The following is a 14,666-nucleotide window of genomic DNA, read 5'->3' as shown; positions in this document are numbered from 1 at the left end:
ATAAAAACTACATATATATAAATTAATTAAAAAAGACATTAATAAAATTATAAAAACAAAGCATGAGAGAGTGGGATCAGGAACTACAATCTGGATGACTGTTTTTGTAGAACTCCTGAGCTAAGAATGTTTGGTTTTTGTTTTTACAATTTTAAATACATTAAAACTTTATTTGAGAATGTAAGAACAAATCTTGGTTCACAAACAATACAAAACCAGGTCTCTGTAATTTGTCCACTCGTGGTCTTAAGAATTAGATTAAAAAAATAATTAGATTGAAGCATTTAAAGTGAGGGGCAAGCAGGTGACACAATGCACAGTATGCTGAGCCTGGATTCGGGAAGAACCTGAGCTCAAACCTAGCCTCACTTACTGGCTGTATGACTCTAGACAAATCACTTAGCCCTGTTTGCTTCAATTTCCTCATCATGAGCTGGAGAAGGAAATGGCAAACCACTGCAATATCTTTCCTTTCCACAAAAACAAAACAAAACAAAACAAAAAACCCAAACCAGATGGAATAACAAAGAGTTGAACATGAATGAAATGAATGAATGAACAATAAGTTAGCATTGGAAGAACTTTCATGTAGTCCAATCTTCCCTTTCCCCTTCCCACACTCCATCCTCATTTTACAAATGGTGATATAAAGGCCCAGGGAAGGGGAGACATAGATAAGAAGTAGAATTGGGTCTTAAATCACTGATCTGCTATCCTAATTCTAACAGTGTGTGTGTGTGTGTGTGTGTGTGTGTGTGTGTGTGTGTGTGTGTGTATGTGTAAAATCTTCAGAACTACAAAAGAAACAACATGAATGCAGGTTGCATCATACCCTTCTGCCCGTCCCCCCCAACTGTCTGATGCAGTGAAGAATATAGGATAAGTGCTTATTAAACTTGGCTGATGGCTGGGCTGGCCTATTACCTTCAGATCCCGGTGGATAATGGGTGTTTTGCACTGATGCAGGCGGGCGACAGCCTCACAGGTGTCACAGAATATCTGTAGCACTTCATTCTCTGTGAAGCCCGTCTGTAAACGCTGGTTCATCAAGTTCACCACTTGACCTCCTAGTAGAGAAAAGAGAGGAGGTTGACAGCAATTAGAGCCACAGAATTTTCAAGCAGAAAGATACCTCGCAGAAAGATCACTCAATCCAATCACCTCACTTCACCAGCAAGTGTCCAGAGAGGGGAAATGATTGACAGAGGTTCTTTAAAAAGTTCCCTCTATGGTACCCAGTACAATGTTCATTCCATCTCACTACCTTCTGCAATGCACAAAAAAAGAAAAAGAAAAAAAAAAAAGACTCCTCCCTTCAAGAGAGACTCTGATGATCTGAAAAATAAGAGGTTTTCAGTGAAAGGATTGTGCTTAAAGGCCCTGGATTCTAATCCCAGCTCAGCTGCTTATTTTAGGTGAGCCACTTAATTGGGAAATTAAACAGGCCTCCGAGGGGTTCAATCAGAAGATCTCAGAGGCTTGTTCCAGTTCTAAAAATCTCTGAATCCGTAATGCTGTGTGACATGTGGAACAACACGTGTTCTGCTTGGCTTTACCGCCAGCTGTTTGCCCAACGGATATGAAATGCCATCAGAGCACAGCTGGGACTCTTGATTCTTCAGGAACTGTCTCTCATTTTTAGATTATCCAGACCCCCTAGTTATTCCTACTGGTTACCTTCTGAACATTTCAAAGCTCATTATCCTCTTCACCAAAAAGGAACAGGATAGGAGGAAATGATGGCACCAAAGCCAGATACAACTCAAGAGGCGAAAATATCTGATGGAAATGGTTGGAGTCAGTGGTTAAAATGAGGTTTAAAAGGATCTGTGGGTTTTGTTTATTCCCATTGTCTTTGCTCATCACGGGTGGAGATAATTGAGAATTGGCTATGATTATGGATTCATTTCTCAAGCATCTGTCATAGAAAAGTGTAGGTGGCACAGACAATCATTGCAATGCAAGGCAGCAAGTATCATGGGGAGAATGTGCAGCTGGCTGCTTGCACCAGAGAGGCCGGGGAATCAGAACTTCCAAAGGATGTTAAATGGAGTCTCCCCTCAATTATTCATCCTATTGAGCCATTGAGGGAAGGGCACCCTCATGTTCATTATGACAGGATTGCCTCTCTGTGAATAACATGAGCCGTGTATTTTATATATATATATATATATATATAATTTATATATTTATATTTATTTATATATATAATTTATATATTTATATTTATTTATATATATAATTTACATATTTATATTTGTTTATATATTATATATAATTTTTATATTTATTTACATATTATCTCAAGTTGGAAACAGCCTCAGATTTCACCCAAACCAATCTTCCTATGCAGAAATTCCCTCGCCCACATTTCTGATGGTAACCCAACTACTTCCAGTGACAGAGATGTGTTTGTCAAACAAGGGGGCTAGACTAGCAAGTCTCTCATGTCTTTTCAAGCTCTGAGGCTATTATTCAATGATAAATAGGGCAATCTCCATTTTTAGACAACTCCCCTTGTGCTAAAGTTCTTCCTAACATTAAGCTAAAAATCTGTCTCCCTGATACTAGATAATCATTTGGGGATTATCCAGAGCTCTAGTTACTCCCACAGATTTTGTTTTGGACAATTCAGGGCTTTTTGTTTCCTTGGCCAAAAAATGAATTAATTAGGGGGGAAAGTGACAAAATTGAGCTATGGTTTTCAAAAATGGCTTGATGGCAGGAGATAACAGGATCAGAGATTTGAGCTAGAAGAGACTTGAGAGGCCATCTGTCCAACTTACTTCATTTCTGTCGTCGTTGCTTTTGGTGAGGCATTTAGGGTTACGTGACTTGCCCAGAGTCACACAAACTAGTAAGTATCTGAAGTCACATGTGAAGTCAGGCCCTCCTGACTGCCCCCTACCCCCTACCCCCTCAACCATTTCATTATCCAAAAGAAACTGAGTCCCAGGCATGGATTAATTGTCCCAGGTCACAAAACTGGTGAGTCATCCTTTTCACCATTCTTATCAATGATTTGGATGCAGACATACCAACATTTTGAATGACATAAAGCCTAAAAAGGAATACTAACTCCTTGCTCTCTCTTCTTTGAGATTCAAAGAGGTATTTATTACATGAATAATTCCAGAAATTACAGTTAAGTATTAGACTTTTGTAGACCATGGAGGAAGGATTTTAAAATTATATATGTACGTATGTATTATAATAATATAGAAGTTAACAAATATTATTTTATTTTATCCTCACAACAATCCCAGGTAGGAAGTAGGTGTTTAATAAATATGTATTAACTAACAAAATAGTGCTCTGTCTCTCTTGAAATCACCTCATATTTATTATTCATCTATGTGCACATAATCTCCTCTCCTATATCTTAAAAGAGAGTTTTGTGTATAGATGAAACATTTTTTTTTTTTGTTTACTGAATCAAACTGAATGTAATCTGACCTGTACTAAGGACTGGTACAATGGGCCCTTTCTTCTGAATATTATCCTTTTATTAATATAACTCAAGATCATGCCAGCTCTTGGAGTATCTAACTTACTCTGAAAATTCACACTGAGTACGCAATGCCCTAAACTCTCCAGACTTTGCCTTTGAAACCACATCTTCCTCTAATCTGCACTCATACAGTTGATTTCTGGAACCAAAATGAAGGATTTTACATTTAATTCTATTTATTTTCATTTGGCTTTATTCAACCCATTGTTCCAGCCTGTCAAGATATTTATGGATCTTGGTTTTGTCATCCAAAGAGTTGGCACTCCCTCCCCGCTTTATATCATCTGCAAACCTGATAAGCCTGCCATTTATATCTCTGTCCAAGTCACTGATAAAAATGGGGGTCAGGACAGGGAATTACTGGAAATTATAGCCTATAGCTCAGCAGGAACTCAAAAGGACTGAAATTTTAGGTCTTCTTTCTGAACTGGAATAATTCTGACTGGCAGCTGGAGTTTAATGCAGGAAACACAAGCCTAGGAGCAGAAGACCTGAGTTTAAGTTCTGATTCTATCACTTACTAACTGCATGACCCTCTAAGCCTCAATTATATCATCTGCAAAATGGAGATAAAAATACTTGGGCTCTAACTCAGAAAACTATTGTGAGGAAAGTACTTTGTAAACTAAAGCACATTTTTTAAAAAAGCACTAAAAGATATAAACTATTCATTATTTCCTATAATCTCTTTTCTGGCCTGTTCTTCTTTCCATCAACAAGAGAATTTACCAGAGTGAGGGGGGGAAAAGTTAAAGGATAGGGAAAAAGGATGAATTACCTGGACATTTTTTAATTCTTAAGTTATCTCTTCCCATAGCTTTATCATTCAATCTGAAATGGCCTAATTTCCCAGCTCAGACTTGCAAACATGCAAAGGATCCATAATTTCTTAACATAAGGAACTTTCAGATTAAAAACTTCCTTTCCTAATGTAGATTATAATGCAATTAAGGCTTAGAAAAGAAGACTTGACATCACCACTGAAATTAAGGTAAATAGAGAAACAAAGTTCTGAGCAGCTCAATTTCTTGGTAAGACTAGCAGTTAACAGTAACATGGGTTTTGTTCAGCTCCTCAAAAGCCCAGAAGGTCACGTGGCTCATAGAATTTAGGTGGCTTACCCATGATTATTTATCTAGGAAATATGTAGGCAGAATCTAAACCTGGTCTTACTAAAGCCCAATAGTCTTTCTCCTATCCTGCATTGCTCCCAGCTCAGACACATATATAAGAAATGTTTTTTGATCACTCTTTCTACTGTTGTTTGTCAAAACCATGTATAATTGAGAACTGAGTCATTTCCTGACTTTCTAAATTCCATTTGACCTATAACCCAGAGATAGCAGGATGATTAGCAAAGATATCAGCAAGCTTTTGACCAACAAAATGCCATGGAAATTATCACAGGTACACATTTGTATGTACTTACCTCGGCAAAAATCCATGAGAATTAGAACTTCCCACACATCGCCACTACTCACATTGTTGATACTAGAATCGATGTAGCCAACAATGTTCTTGTGTCCTGACAGGTCCCTCTGTGAACACAACAAACACATATTAGGCACTTCTCTCTTAAAGGGAGATAAGATCAAAATGTCTGCCTAAAGCCCAGATCTGACCATTTCATTTCACTTTAGAATTTTTAGTAACTCCCCATTGCCTCTAAATTAAAAGGTAAAATTTAATATCCTTCACAACCCAAATCAAAGAATCTTTCCAGACTTATTTTACATTAGATTCTCCACTCATTAAACATCTGTTCTAGCAAAATTAGCTTCCATTTCTTAGAAGGAATTCTCTACAGCAGTCTTTAAACAGGTTACCCTACCCCACCAGCTGTAACTGGAAAATACTTTAGAATCCTTCAGTCTTTTCAAGCATCAGCTGAAATACTCAAGAACTGTCTAGTTCAGTGCTTTCTCCCTCAAATTATATTTATTTAGTTGTACCATTTCTAATGCAATGTTAATTCCTTAAGTGTGAAAGCTGTTTTTTATTCATTTTATCTATATATCTAGCACACTGTGAGGTGAAGAGAAGTAGTGTGGAATTAGACCTGAGATTTGTGAAATGCCTGCTAACAAAGCAGATGGGCAACTGTTCTGTTGCTAGTCTTAAGGAACTTTCCCAGGTTCAGTCAGTCTATATGAAAGGAAGAATCTGGATTTGAGGTCTGTTATCTGCAATACCAGTTTGCCTCTCCATAAATAACAAGTTAAAGACATATAAAGATAAGTTGAAGGAACTGGGCAGATTTAGCATAGAGAAAAGATTCAGGGAAATATATGAGATATCCACTATATCCAAAAGTGAAATGAACTGCCCTCTGAGAAGTGACAGGTTTCTGCTATTTATAAGTCTTCAGCAAAAGCTGATTGGCTGTTACAATGGAGATTCCTTTTATATACGGGTAGATGCTCATAAAGTGCTTCTAAATCAGAAGGTGAGTGTGAAATAAGTGTGTGAAGGGAGGCAGCAGCTTTGGGGAGCTCCAAGAAGGTGAGGTTTCTCAAATTAATGGGAATTTCATTTCAATTCTTAAGCATCTTCTGCTCCTTAAGGCCAAACAGAACAAGTCTGATCCCTTCTCCGCATTTTGCTTGTCAAACATCTGAAGACAGCTATCATTTACTCTCCCAAATTTTCTTTTCTCCAGGTTAATCTGTCTAGTTTCTTCAACTTATTCTTATATATCATAAATCTGTTTGTGAAAAGACAAAGTGACATTGTAGATACAGCTCCACTTGTTATTGTTAACAGGCATTTGTTCAACAAACAACTGCCAAAGGCAAGATTTGAATTCAGTTCTCTCCGATGTTAAGATAATTTTTATTGCTATGTAGAGTTGCCTCTGTCTTTTCAAAGTAGCAGATGCTTAACAAATGCTCAGAAATTGATTAAAAATTCCCATTAGCTTTAGAAACTTCACACTCTCAAAACTACTCAAAGCTGTTACTTCTCATGAAGTTGGCCTTTCTAGCCCCCTCTTCACAAACTCAATTGACAGTTATCTTCTCCCTTTGACTCAAAATCACAGATTTTAAGAGTATGCCAGAGTGCCCCCATACACAGAAGGAATCTCCACTATAACATGCACAAAAGGCAATTGACCAGCCTTTGCTTGAAGGCATCTAAGTAAGAGGAACATATAGGTCAGTCATACCACTTTTAGACAATACTAGTTTAAAAAAAAAAATTCAATGGTATTTTATTTTTCCAAATACATGTGAAGATAGTCTTCAACATTCATTTTTGCAATTTTGAGTTTCAATTTTTTACTCCTTCCCTTTCTCTTTTACCTCCCTCCTCCCCAAGACACCAAGGAATCTGATGTAGATTATATATATACAAAAATTTTAAACATACTTCCATATTTGTAATGGTATGAAAGAAAAATCAGAACAAAAGGGAAAAACCATGAGAAAGAAAATGCAATAAAAATGGTGAAAATAGAATGCTTTGATCTTCATTCAGTTTTCATAATTCTATCTGTGGATGCAGATGGCATTTTCCATCACAAGTCCATTAGAATAGTCTTGAATCCGTTTTTTGCTAAGAAGAGCCAAATCCATCACAGCTGATCATCACATGATCTTATTGTTATTATGTACAAAGTTCTCTTGGTTCTGCTCACTTCACTCAGCATCAATTCATGTAAGTACAGACTTTTCTGAAAGTCTGCTCATCATTTCCCATCGAACAATATTTCATTACAATCACATGCCATAACTTATTTATTCAGCCATTCTCCAATTGAGGGGTATCCACTTAATATACAATTCTTTGCCACCTCAAAAAGAGCTGCTATAAATATTTTTGCACATGTAGATCCTTTCCCCTTTTTTATAATCCCTTTGGGATACAGATCGAGTAGTGACATTGGACATCACTAATTGTTACTAGAGTTTTCTTGATTATCAAGTCTAAATTTACTTCTTTGCATCTTCCATCTGTGGGTCCTACTTCTGCTACCTTGTGCCAAACATTATAATGTCCGGACTAGCTTTCTGGAGGATCTCTATGTCTGTGTCTGAGTCTGAGAGCAAACTCGAGCACACACTCAAATCCTGAGTCTGCTTATTTCAAGTCCTCTTGGCCCTTACATATCTTAGTACAATTGCATTACTACAGCACATTGAGCATGTGTCAACTATAGAACCATTACATCACCATACTACGTATATGTAAACTAGAGAACCATTATCTCATCAGTCACACTGAGTAAACACCCTGTTGTATCCTTGTTTCAAGTATACTTTTCCAGAATTCCGGCCCTCTACAAAACATAACACCTGATCCCTTCTCCCATGATTCCATGACAGTCCTGCAAATATCTGAATATAGCTATCATATATTCTGAATCTTCTTTTCTCTAGGCTAAATCTAATTCCTTCAACTTATATATCATAAACTCAAGGCCCTTCTCATTCTGAAAGTCTTTCTCTGGCAATGCTCCATTTTATCAATGTCCTTTCAAAACTTTAGTGCCTAGAAATGAACACAACATTCCAGTTGAGATCTGACAAGGAGAGGCTATAGTCTATCATCACCCTCTGCCTGGAAGCTGTTAATGTTAAGCTCTTAATGCAGCTATTGGTTGCTGTATTACCCTTAAAACTGTTGCTGAGCTTTCAAGTCCACTCCCAGATGTTTTTCAGAAGTGCTATCTAATCTTGTCATTCTTATCTAATACTTATGAAGTTGATTTTGTTGTACCCAAATGCAAGACTATTTACAGTGATCCCTATTGAATTTCATCATATTAAATTTAGTTCAAAGCTCCAGACTGTCAATATCCTTTTGGAGAATGAAAAGAAACAGCCAGTTAGTCAGAAGGTGAATAAGCAGAAAGTCATCAAAGAAAGTTGTTGTTGTTTGTCCTTCATTCTTGAAGAAGAACCATGACATCAGGGAAGTGGTGACATGACATGCAAGTAAGATAGGCTTAAGTGAGAAAGGGCTGTGCAAAAATCACCAGCTTCACTGTCTCCTTCAAAGACATCTGGGTCCACTGGCAAGATCAGGGCAACTGAGACAATCTTGGATGCAGTGGGAGACCTTAGCCTTTTGAAGGCTCTGTCTGACTGAGGCAATATCCATTCAGTGATTAAGACCAGGTAAAAAGGAAAGGGGTGGAGGTGGGGGTCCAAAATGTGAAAACCTACAGAATGATCAATTAAGTCTGAGAAAGGGCCATTGAGTTTAGCACTTATGAGAAATCTATTAACTTTCTTTAGAGGTCTCCATGGACTAGTAGGGTTATAAGTTTGAAAGTGAATGGGCAGAGGGGTAAGAGAAGCTGTGAATCATACCCCTCACTAAGCACTGAAGGTACCAAGGAAGACAACTGATATTTGTTCTCGAGGATGATACATTTTAAGTTTTTCTAAGAGTTAGGCAGTAAAAGAGAGAAAAGATATAGAACACAGCTTAGCAGTGTCAAGTGAAGGATTTTTAAGGACTTAATGGAAAAAAGCAATTGAAAAAGAGAATGAGGGAATGATTGCATGGGCGAGAGCCAGAAGGGGAAGAAGAGAAGTAGAAGTAGTTAGTATTTATATAGTAATTTAAAGTTTTCAAAGTGTTAAACAAAGATTATTTCATTTGATCATCATAACAACCCTGGAAGTTAGGTGTTGTTATCCCCATTTTATAGATGAGGAAACATTAGGTAGCCAGAATTTTAGTGACTTGCCTAGGATCACATGGCCACTAACTATCATCCTTGACAAGAAAGACCATTTCTTTCTTTTAATCTAGAGCAAAAGAGGTGAGGATATGAACAGGTTCTTTTTGAGGTACAGAAAAAAATATAGGAAACTGATGACAGATTATCTCAATTTTTTCAAACGAAAGAGCTTCTCATTTGTTGAAAAAGAAACTGGGCAAGTTGCAGGGGTATTGAAAAGAAGTGAATGCCCGGAAAGCGCTTGTGGAAATTGTGACAGTCAAGGTAAAATAAAGATTGCCAGCTGAGGTTAAATAGCATGACTTTGCATCTGGTCCTATCAGGATGGTTGCATGATTTTTCCCACTAGCATTCAGTATTAGAAAAATAGGACCAGAGAAAGCAGATTATGAGATCATCTTGGGTGAAAGACTGGCAAGAACAACAGGACAAAGAATTCAATGATGGACCGTATATAATTGGAGTGATCAAAAATAACATGAGTATAGAGAAGACAATGATGGATTGGGACCATAGGAAAATATGGAGGGACTAGAAGTTATTGTGAAGATAAATAATAGGTTTAGCAGAAGTGAGGCAAATGATAGGATATCACTGGAAAGGAGACTTTTAACATTATCAACTATGGAAGTGATATAATTATAAGTAATGATGAAATCTTTGGTTGAGATACACTTATTGGTGACTAAGATAGAGTGAAGATATGGGAATGGAAATTGAAGAAACTGATGAATTTACAAATTTGGGTTCTGAAGGGGAAATCCACATACATGTCCCCAGCCCTAAATAGAGATGAAGAAGATAAGGTAACAACAAGGAACTCTGAAGGTTGACATTGAAAAATGAAATTAACCTAAGGTCATTCATTCTATCTGCACCTGGATAATGATAAAGCCATGAGAGAAGAAATAACTTCCACTGGAGAGGATGGCCAGGGAGGCAGTGTCCTCTGGAGAAAATCAAAACTGAGAAAGTAATCTTTAATGTCCCAGAGATCTGACCTTGGCCTTGTATTATCCAACTTTTATCAATGACTTGGATGAAGCCACAGAAGACTGACTTACTAAATTTGCAGATAGAATAAAATTGGGAGAGATAGGTAATACAATGGATGATAGTGGCGAAAGATCCAAAAAAGACACCAAATAGGACAATGGGCTGAAGAGAACAAGATAGTATTTAACCAGAGTAAAGATGAAATTCAAAGGATCAGATTCAGAGTTGGAAGGATTCTTTGAGGAGGAAACTAAGGCTCAGAAATAACTTGTCCATAGTGGCACAGTCAGTATATCTTAGAGGCAAAATTTAGAACAGGTCTTTCTGATTCCAAGAGCAACACTCTATCCATTATACCAATTTACCTCTTAATTCTACACTTGAGTTTAAGAAATCAACTTTCTAAGTACAAGTGCACATTCAATAAATCAATAATCAAAAATGCTTATGTTATCCTGGATTGCAGTAAGCAGAGAAATTCTTGAACTAATCATTTCAAATCAACTAACCAATATTGTAATCTCTTCTCTCCACCTGCAACCCCTAAATCCTTAATTTTCTCTTTCAGTTTCATCCTTCCAACACCTAGTCTTTATCCTCACAGGAAGTCAAACATCTCCTGATTGGTTATTCCCTCCCCAAGATCACCATTTTAGGACAGATATTAGTCATGTTTTCCCTTATTCATGCCTACATTGTCACTGTATTCCTCCTTTTTCTTCTCCTTGTCAGTTATATTGTCATGAGAACCATTCTACTCCAACCGCTCCATTTATTGCTTTCGCTCACTCCCATTGCATTCGCTCACTGACCCAGTGCCTGACTATCTCTACTTCATGCCATCAGGTATCCTTGGATCCCCCTTTCCCTATAAAATTCAGACTTGCCAAACATAGCCTTGAGTTAGTTATCCCCCCACCTACCCTCTCTGGTCCTACTTACATTGAAGTTGAAGAAAGAATGGGCATCTACCTTCATGTCTCTGTCAAAAAGGTAGATTTTCATGTCAAAGTTCATAGATGCTCTTAATTCCATCCCTTCCCACTTCCTCTGGAAGCTCACTTCTGTAATCATTCCCTCTCTCTCATCCACTTTATCCAGTGGTTCTCTTTCCTTGATGCTTACAAATATGCTTAGATTTCATCTGTCCTTTAACATTTTTTTTACTGTTTTCTCCATTTCATCTTTTCCCTTTCACAGCTAAAATCCTGGAAAGGGCTATTTATTCATTTCATTGCCTTCATATCCTCATATTCCATTGTGTTCTCAATCCCTTACAGTCTAGCTTCCAATACCATCTCTCTACTCATTACTCTATCATTTTTGGTCTTCCATGATACTGCTTCCATAATAGTGCTCTTGGTTCTTCTATCAGTTGATCAGCTTATTTTTATTTTCCTTCTTTCATTCACAAAAACTGATTGTATGCCAGTACTCTGTCCTGGATGCTCTCCTCCTCTCTCTATACTTGCTCTGAGTTATCTCATGAATTTCCAAGGGTTCAATTATCATCTCTATGAAGATGATTCCCAAATGCACATATCCAGCCATCATTTCTCTTCTGACTTCTAGTCCCACATTACCAACATCTTGGTTGTCTCAAATGCATTTCAAACTCAATATGTTGAGAAATAGGAAAGTACTGATTTGTATCTTTTGATTTTGTTTTCTTTTAAGATAAGTATGTCATCTCTGAGGTGTTAGGCAATGCGGTCTTAAGAGTTCTGTATTTTATCCAAGAAGACCTGGAATACTGATATATAATGATCAGGTGATCCTGGTCAAGTTAGTTAACTTCTGAAACTCTGAAAGATGGTTAAGTAGCAGAAAAAGTTCTGATCTACACTGGTAAAGGGAATTTCTTCATCTGGAAATAGTTCTCTATTCAATTAAATAGTTCTCTATTACCTCTCATCATTCAATGGAAATTCAATGAAGTTTTTATCAACAACTCTCAATGAATAGCTCTTTATTCACTGAAATCACAAGTCTAATTCCTAGCCACTTAAAAAAAAAAAATGGGCAGTGGTGATACTAAAGGCAATTGCCCTTAAAGATGTAGCCAGGATCACACAGCTGGTTAAGTATCTGAATCTGCATTTGAACTCAGGTCCCCCGACTTTAGATCCAGCATTCTAATTCTATCTACTGTTCCACCTACCTGCCCTTTACATATATATATATATTTGCTGAAGCAATTGGGGTTAATTAAGTGACTTGCCCAGAGTCACACAGCTAGGAAGTATTAAGTGTCTGAGACCAGATTTGAACTCAGGTCCTCCTGACTTCAGGGCTGGTGCTCTAACCACTGTACCACTTAGCTGCCTCCCTTATAATTATAATAAAGGAGGATACAGAGCTAAAATACAGCCTTACAACTGAACCATAAAAATCACTCAACTCAGAGACCTACTTCTTAATGATAATGATAGAGCACCTTTAATATAAATTCATTTATTAAGACTAATGAATCAACTTCCTGAAAGCCGAAATCATCACAAACCATAACAAAGTTACAGAAAATCTGGGGCTGAGATAACTTCCCTCTGGATTTTTCTAATACCATTTTCTAGCTTGGGAATCAGCCTGTCTATCCTTATCACTAAATTTCAAAATGAACTTGCAAAACATGTTTATTTTTCATTTTATGTGTGTAAAAGAACAACTTGGATTTCAGGTATTTACTTTAAAACCTTAGAGGTATCTGGTCAATTTATTAGCTATAGTCCCTCTGACATTTTCAATCAGTTTGTCTCATTTTTATTCTCTGAACAAGCAGGGCTCCCTATTTCCACAATGCCTGAAGGTTATGTTTAGATTAACTATTCTCTTCCAAATAGTTTTTATCATCCCTTTAGAGCTTTTGCACTGAATTCTATTAGGGACAATTTATATAGAGCTGTCCAATGCCAGGTGAAATTAAGCAGCTAGAAATTCCTCATCCAAGCAATAAATGATTGCTGAAAAAGGAATAGTGAGTGCCAGATAAAAATAGAAGTCAAGGAATTGAGTTTTCTTCCCTCAGGTTGGCCTCAGATATTTAGCACCTGTGTGATACTGGGAAAATCACTTGATCTCTTTCTTTTTCAGTCTTTTTTTCTGTAAAAGGGGAATAATAATAGTATCTACTCCTCAAAGTTGTTATAAGGATAAACTGAAATGTGTAAATCTTAAAAGTGATATATATGTGTGTGTGTGTGTGTGTGTGTGAATATGTATATCATTTTATATGCATATATAAGGTAGCTATTAATAGCTAAAATTTTTTCTTGTACAATAAAAATCCAGATTTTGGATCCCAATGGCCACCTAGTCTATCTCATATCTGAACAATAATTTCTCCTACATTATACCTAATAAAGAATTTTGCAAATTTTGCATGAGGGAGAACTCACTATCTCAAGCAGGCTTTGCTTGAAGCCCTCTACCCAGGGAGAATTCACCACCTCCCAAAGCAACTTATTCTGCCTTTGGATTATTCTACTTATCTAAATGTGTTTCTTTGCCACCTGTACTTACTGCTTCCAATTCTGCTTTCTGGAGTCAAGTCGAATGAGTATAATTTCATTTTTATGCAATGACAGTTTCTTCTCTAGGCTAAACTATCACCCACCCCCATATGGCATGAGCACAATGACCTTTATCATCCTGGTTAGTGTCCAGCTTCTCTTCCCTTAATGGTGGTAAACCCAAAAAGAGAACACTAGGTGGGAGCTGATCAAGACAGAGTTCTCCTTATTCCAATAACAAAGTTCTCCTTATTATTATGGTACCTATTCCAAGGTATCATGCTACTATTAATTCCATGTAACATTGCATTTGCTCAATGATAACTCAAAAGGAAATGGCAATCACAGGAGACTTACTGGCCTTAGAGACAAAAAACCTGAGCTGATGTCTCAACTCCATTTACAAGCTGTAAGACCTCAAGCAAATCACTTAACTCTTTTGGGCTGCATTTTCCTCCATTGTAAAATGATGGGGTTGGACTCTATGACCCCTAAATTCCATCCTACCTCTAAAATTTATGATTCACATAAACTTCTATCATTCCCATGCCAAATCTGACCCTCCCTGAATTTGTTTTTATTTGGAAAATGAGATTTATTTAAGGGAGTGGATGGAAATTAAGTTGATTTTCTGAAGCCAAAATGAATCAGAGATTCTTTTAGGTCATGTCCTCTAGAGGGTCCAGATGAAAGAACAAATGGTGCCTTTACATTTAATGAAACACAAATCAGCTGTGATCCATCTCATGTGGTCTATAAATCCTAAGAAAAAATAATTGGGAATCTGAAAAAAAATCTGGGTTAATGCCAAATAAGAAAGATAGCCACGATCTATTAGTGAGAATCCATCTATCTGCCAGCCAGAGCAAGATAATTTTCTAAAATGGGACCCCTGTGCAATTAACTAAGAAGCATCAATAAGCTGACTGATCAAACCCCAATACACTGCAATTTCACT

General features: G+C 37.0%; 1 protein-coding gene across 5 annotated transcripts in view; it reads right to left on the bottom strand.

Moving 5' to 3' along the window:
• Positions 1–14,666, bottom strand: part of AAK1 (AP2 associated kinase 1) — a 227,973-nt gene that overhangs the window by 104,849 nt on the left and 108,458 nt on the right. For all 5 annotated transcript variants that reach the window (XM_051975435.1, XM_051975436.1, XM_051975433.1 and 2 more), the window contains exons 4-5: positions 4,941–5,049; positions 925–1,067 (exon numbers count right to left, since the gene is read on the bottom strand). In XM_051975435.1, coding sequence (XP_051831395.1) covers positions 925–1,067; positions 4,941–5,049 — 252 coding nt within the window. The remainder of the gene's footprint in view (positions 1–924; positions 1,068–4,940; positions 5,050–14,666) is intronic.

This window comes from Antechinus flavipes, chromosome 2 (assembly GCF_016432865.1).
Source record: "Antechinus flavipes isolate AdamAnt ecotype Samford, QLD, Australia chromosome 2, AdamAnt_v2, whole genome shotgun sequence".
Classification (NCBI taxonomy): domain Eukaryota; kingdom Metazoa; phylum Chordata; class Mammalia; order Dasyuromorphia; family Dasyuridae; genus Antechinus; species Antechinus flavipes.
The sequence above is the reverse complement of the archived record's forward strand: the minus strand, read 5'-3'. Positions and strand labels throughout refer to the sequence as shown.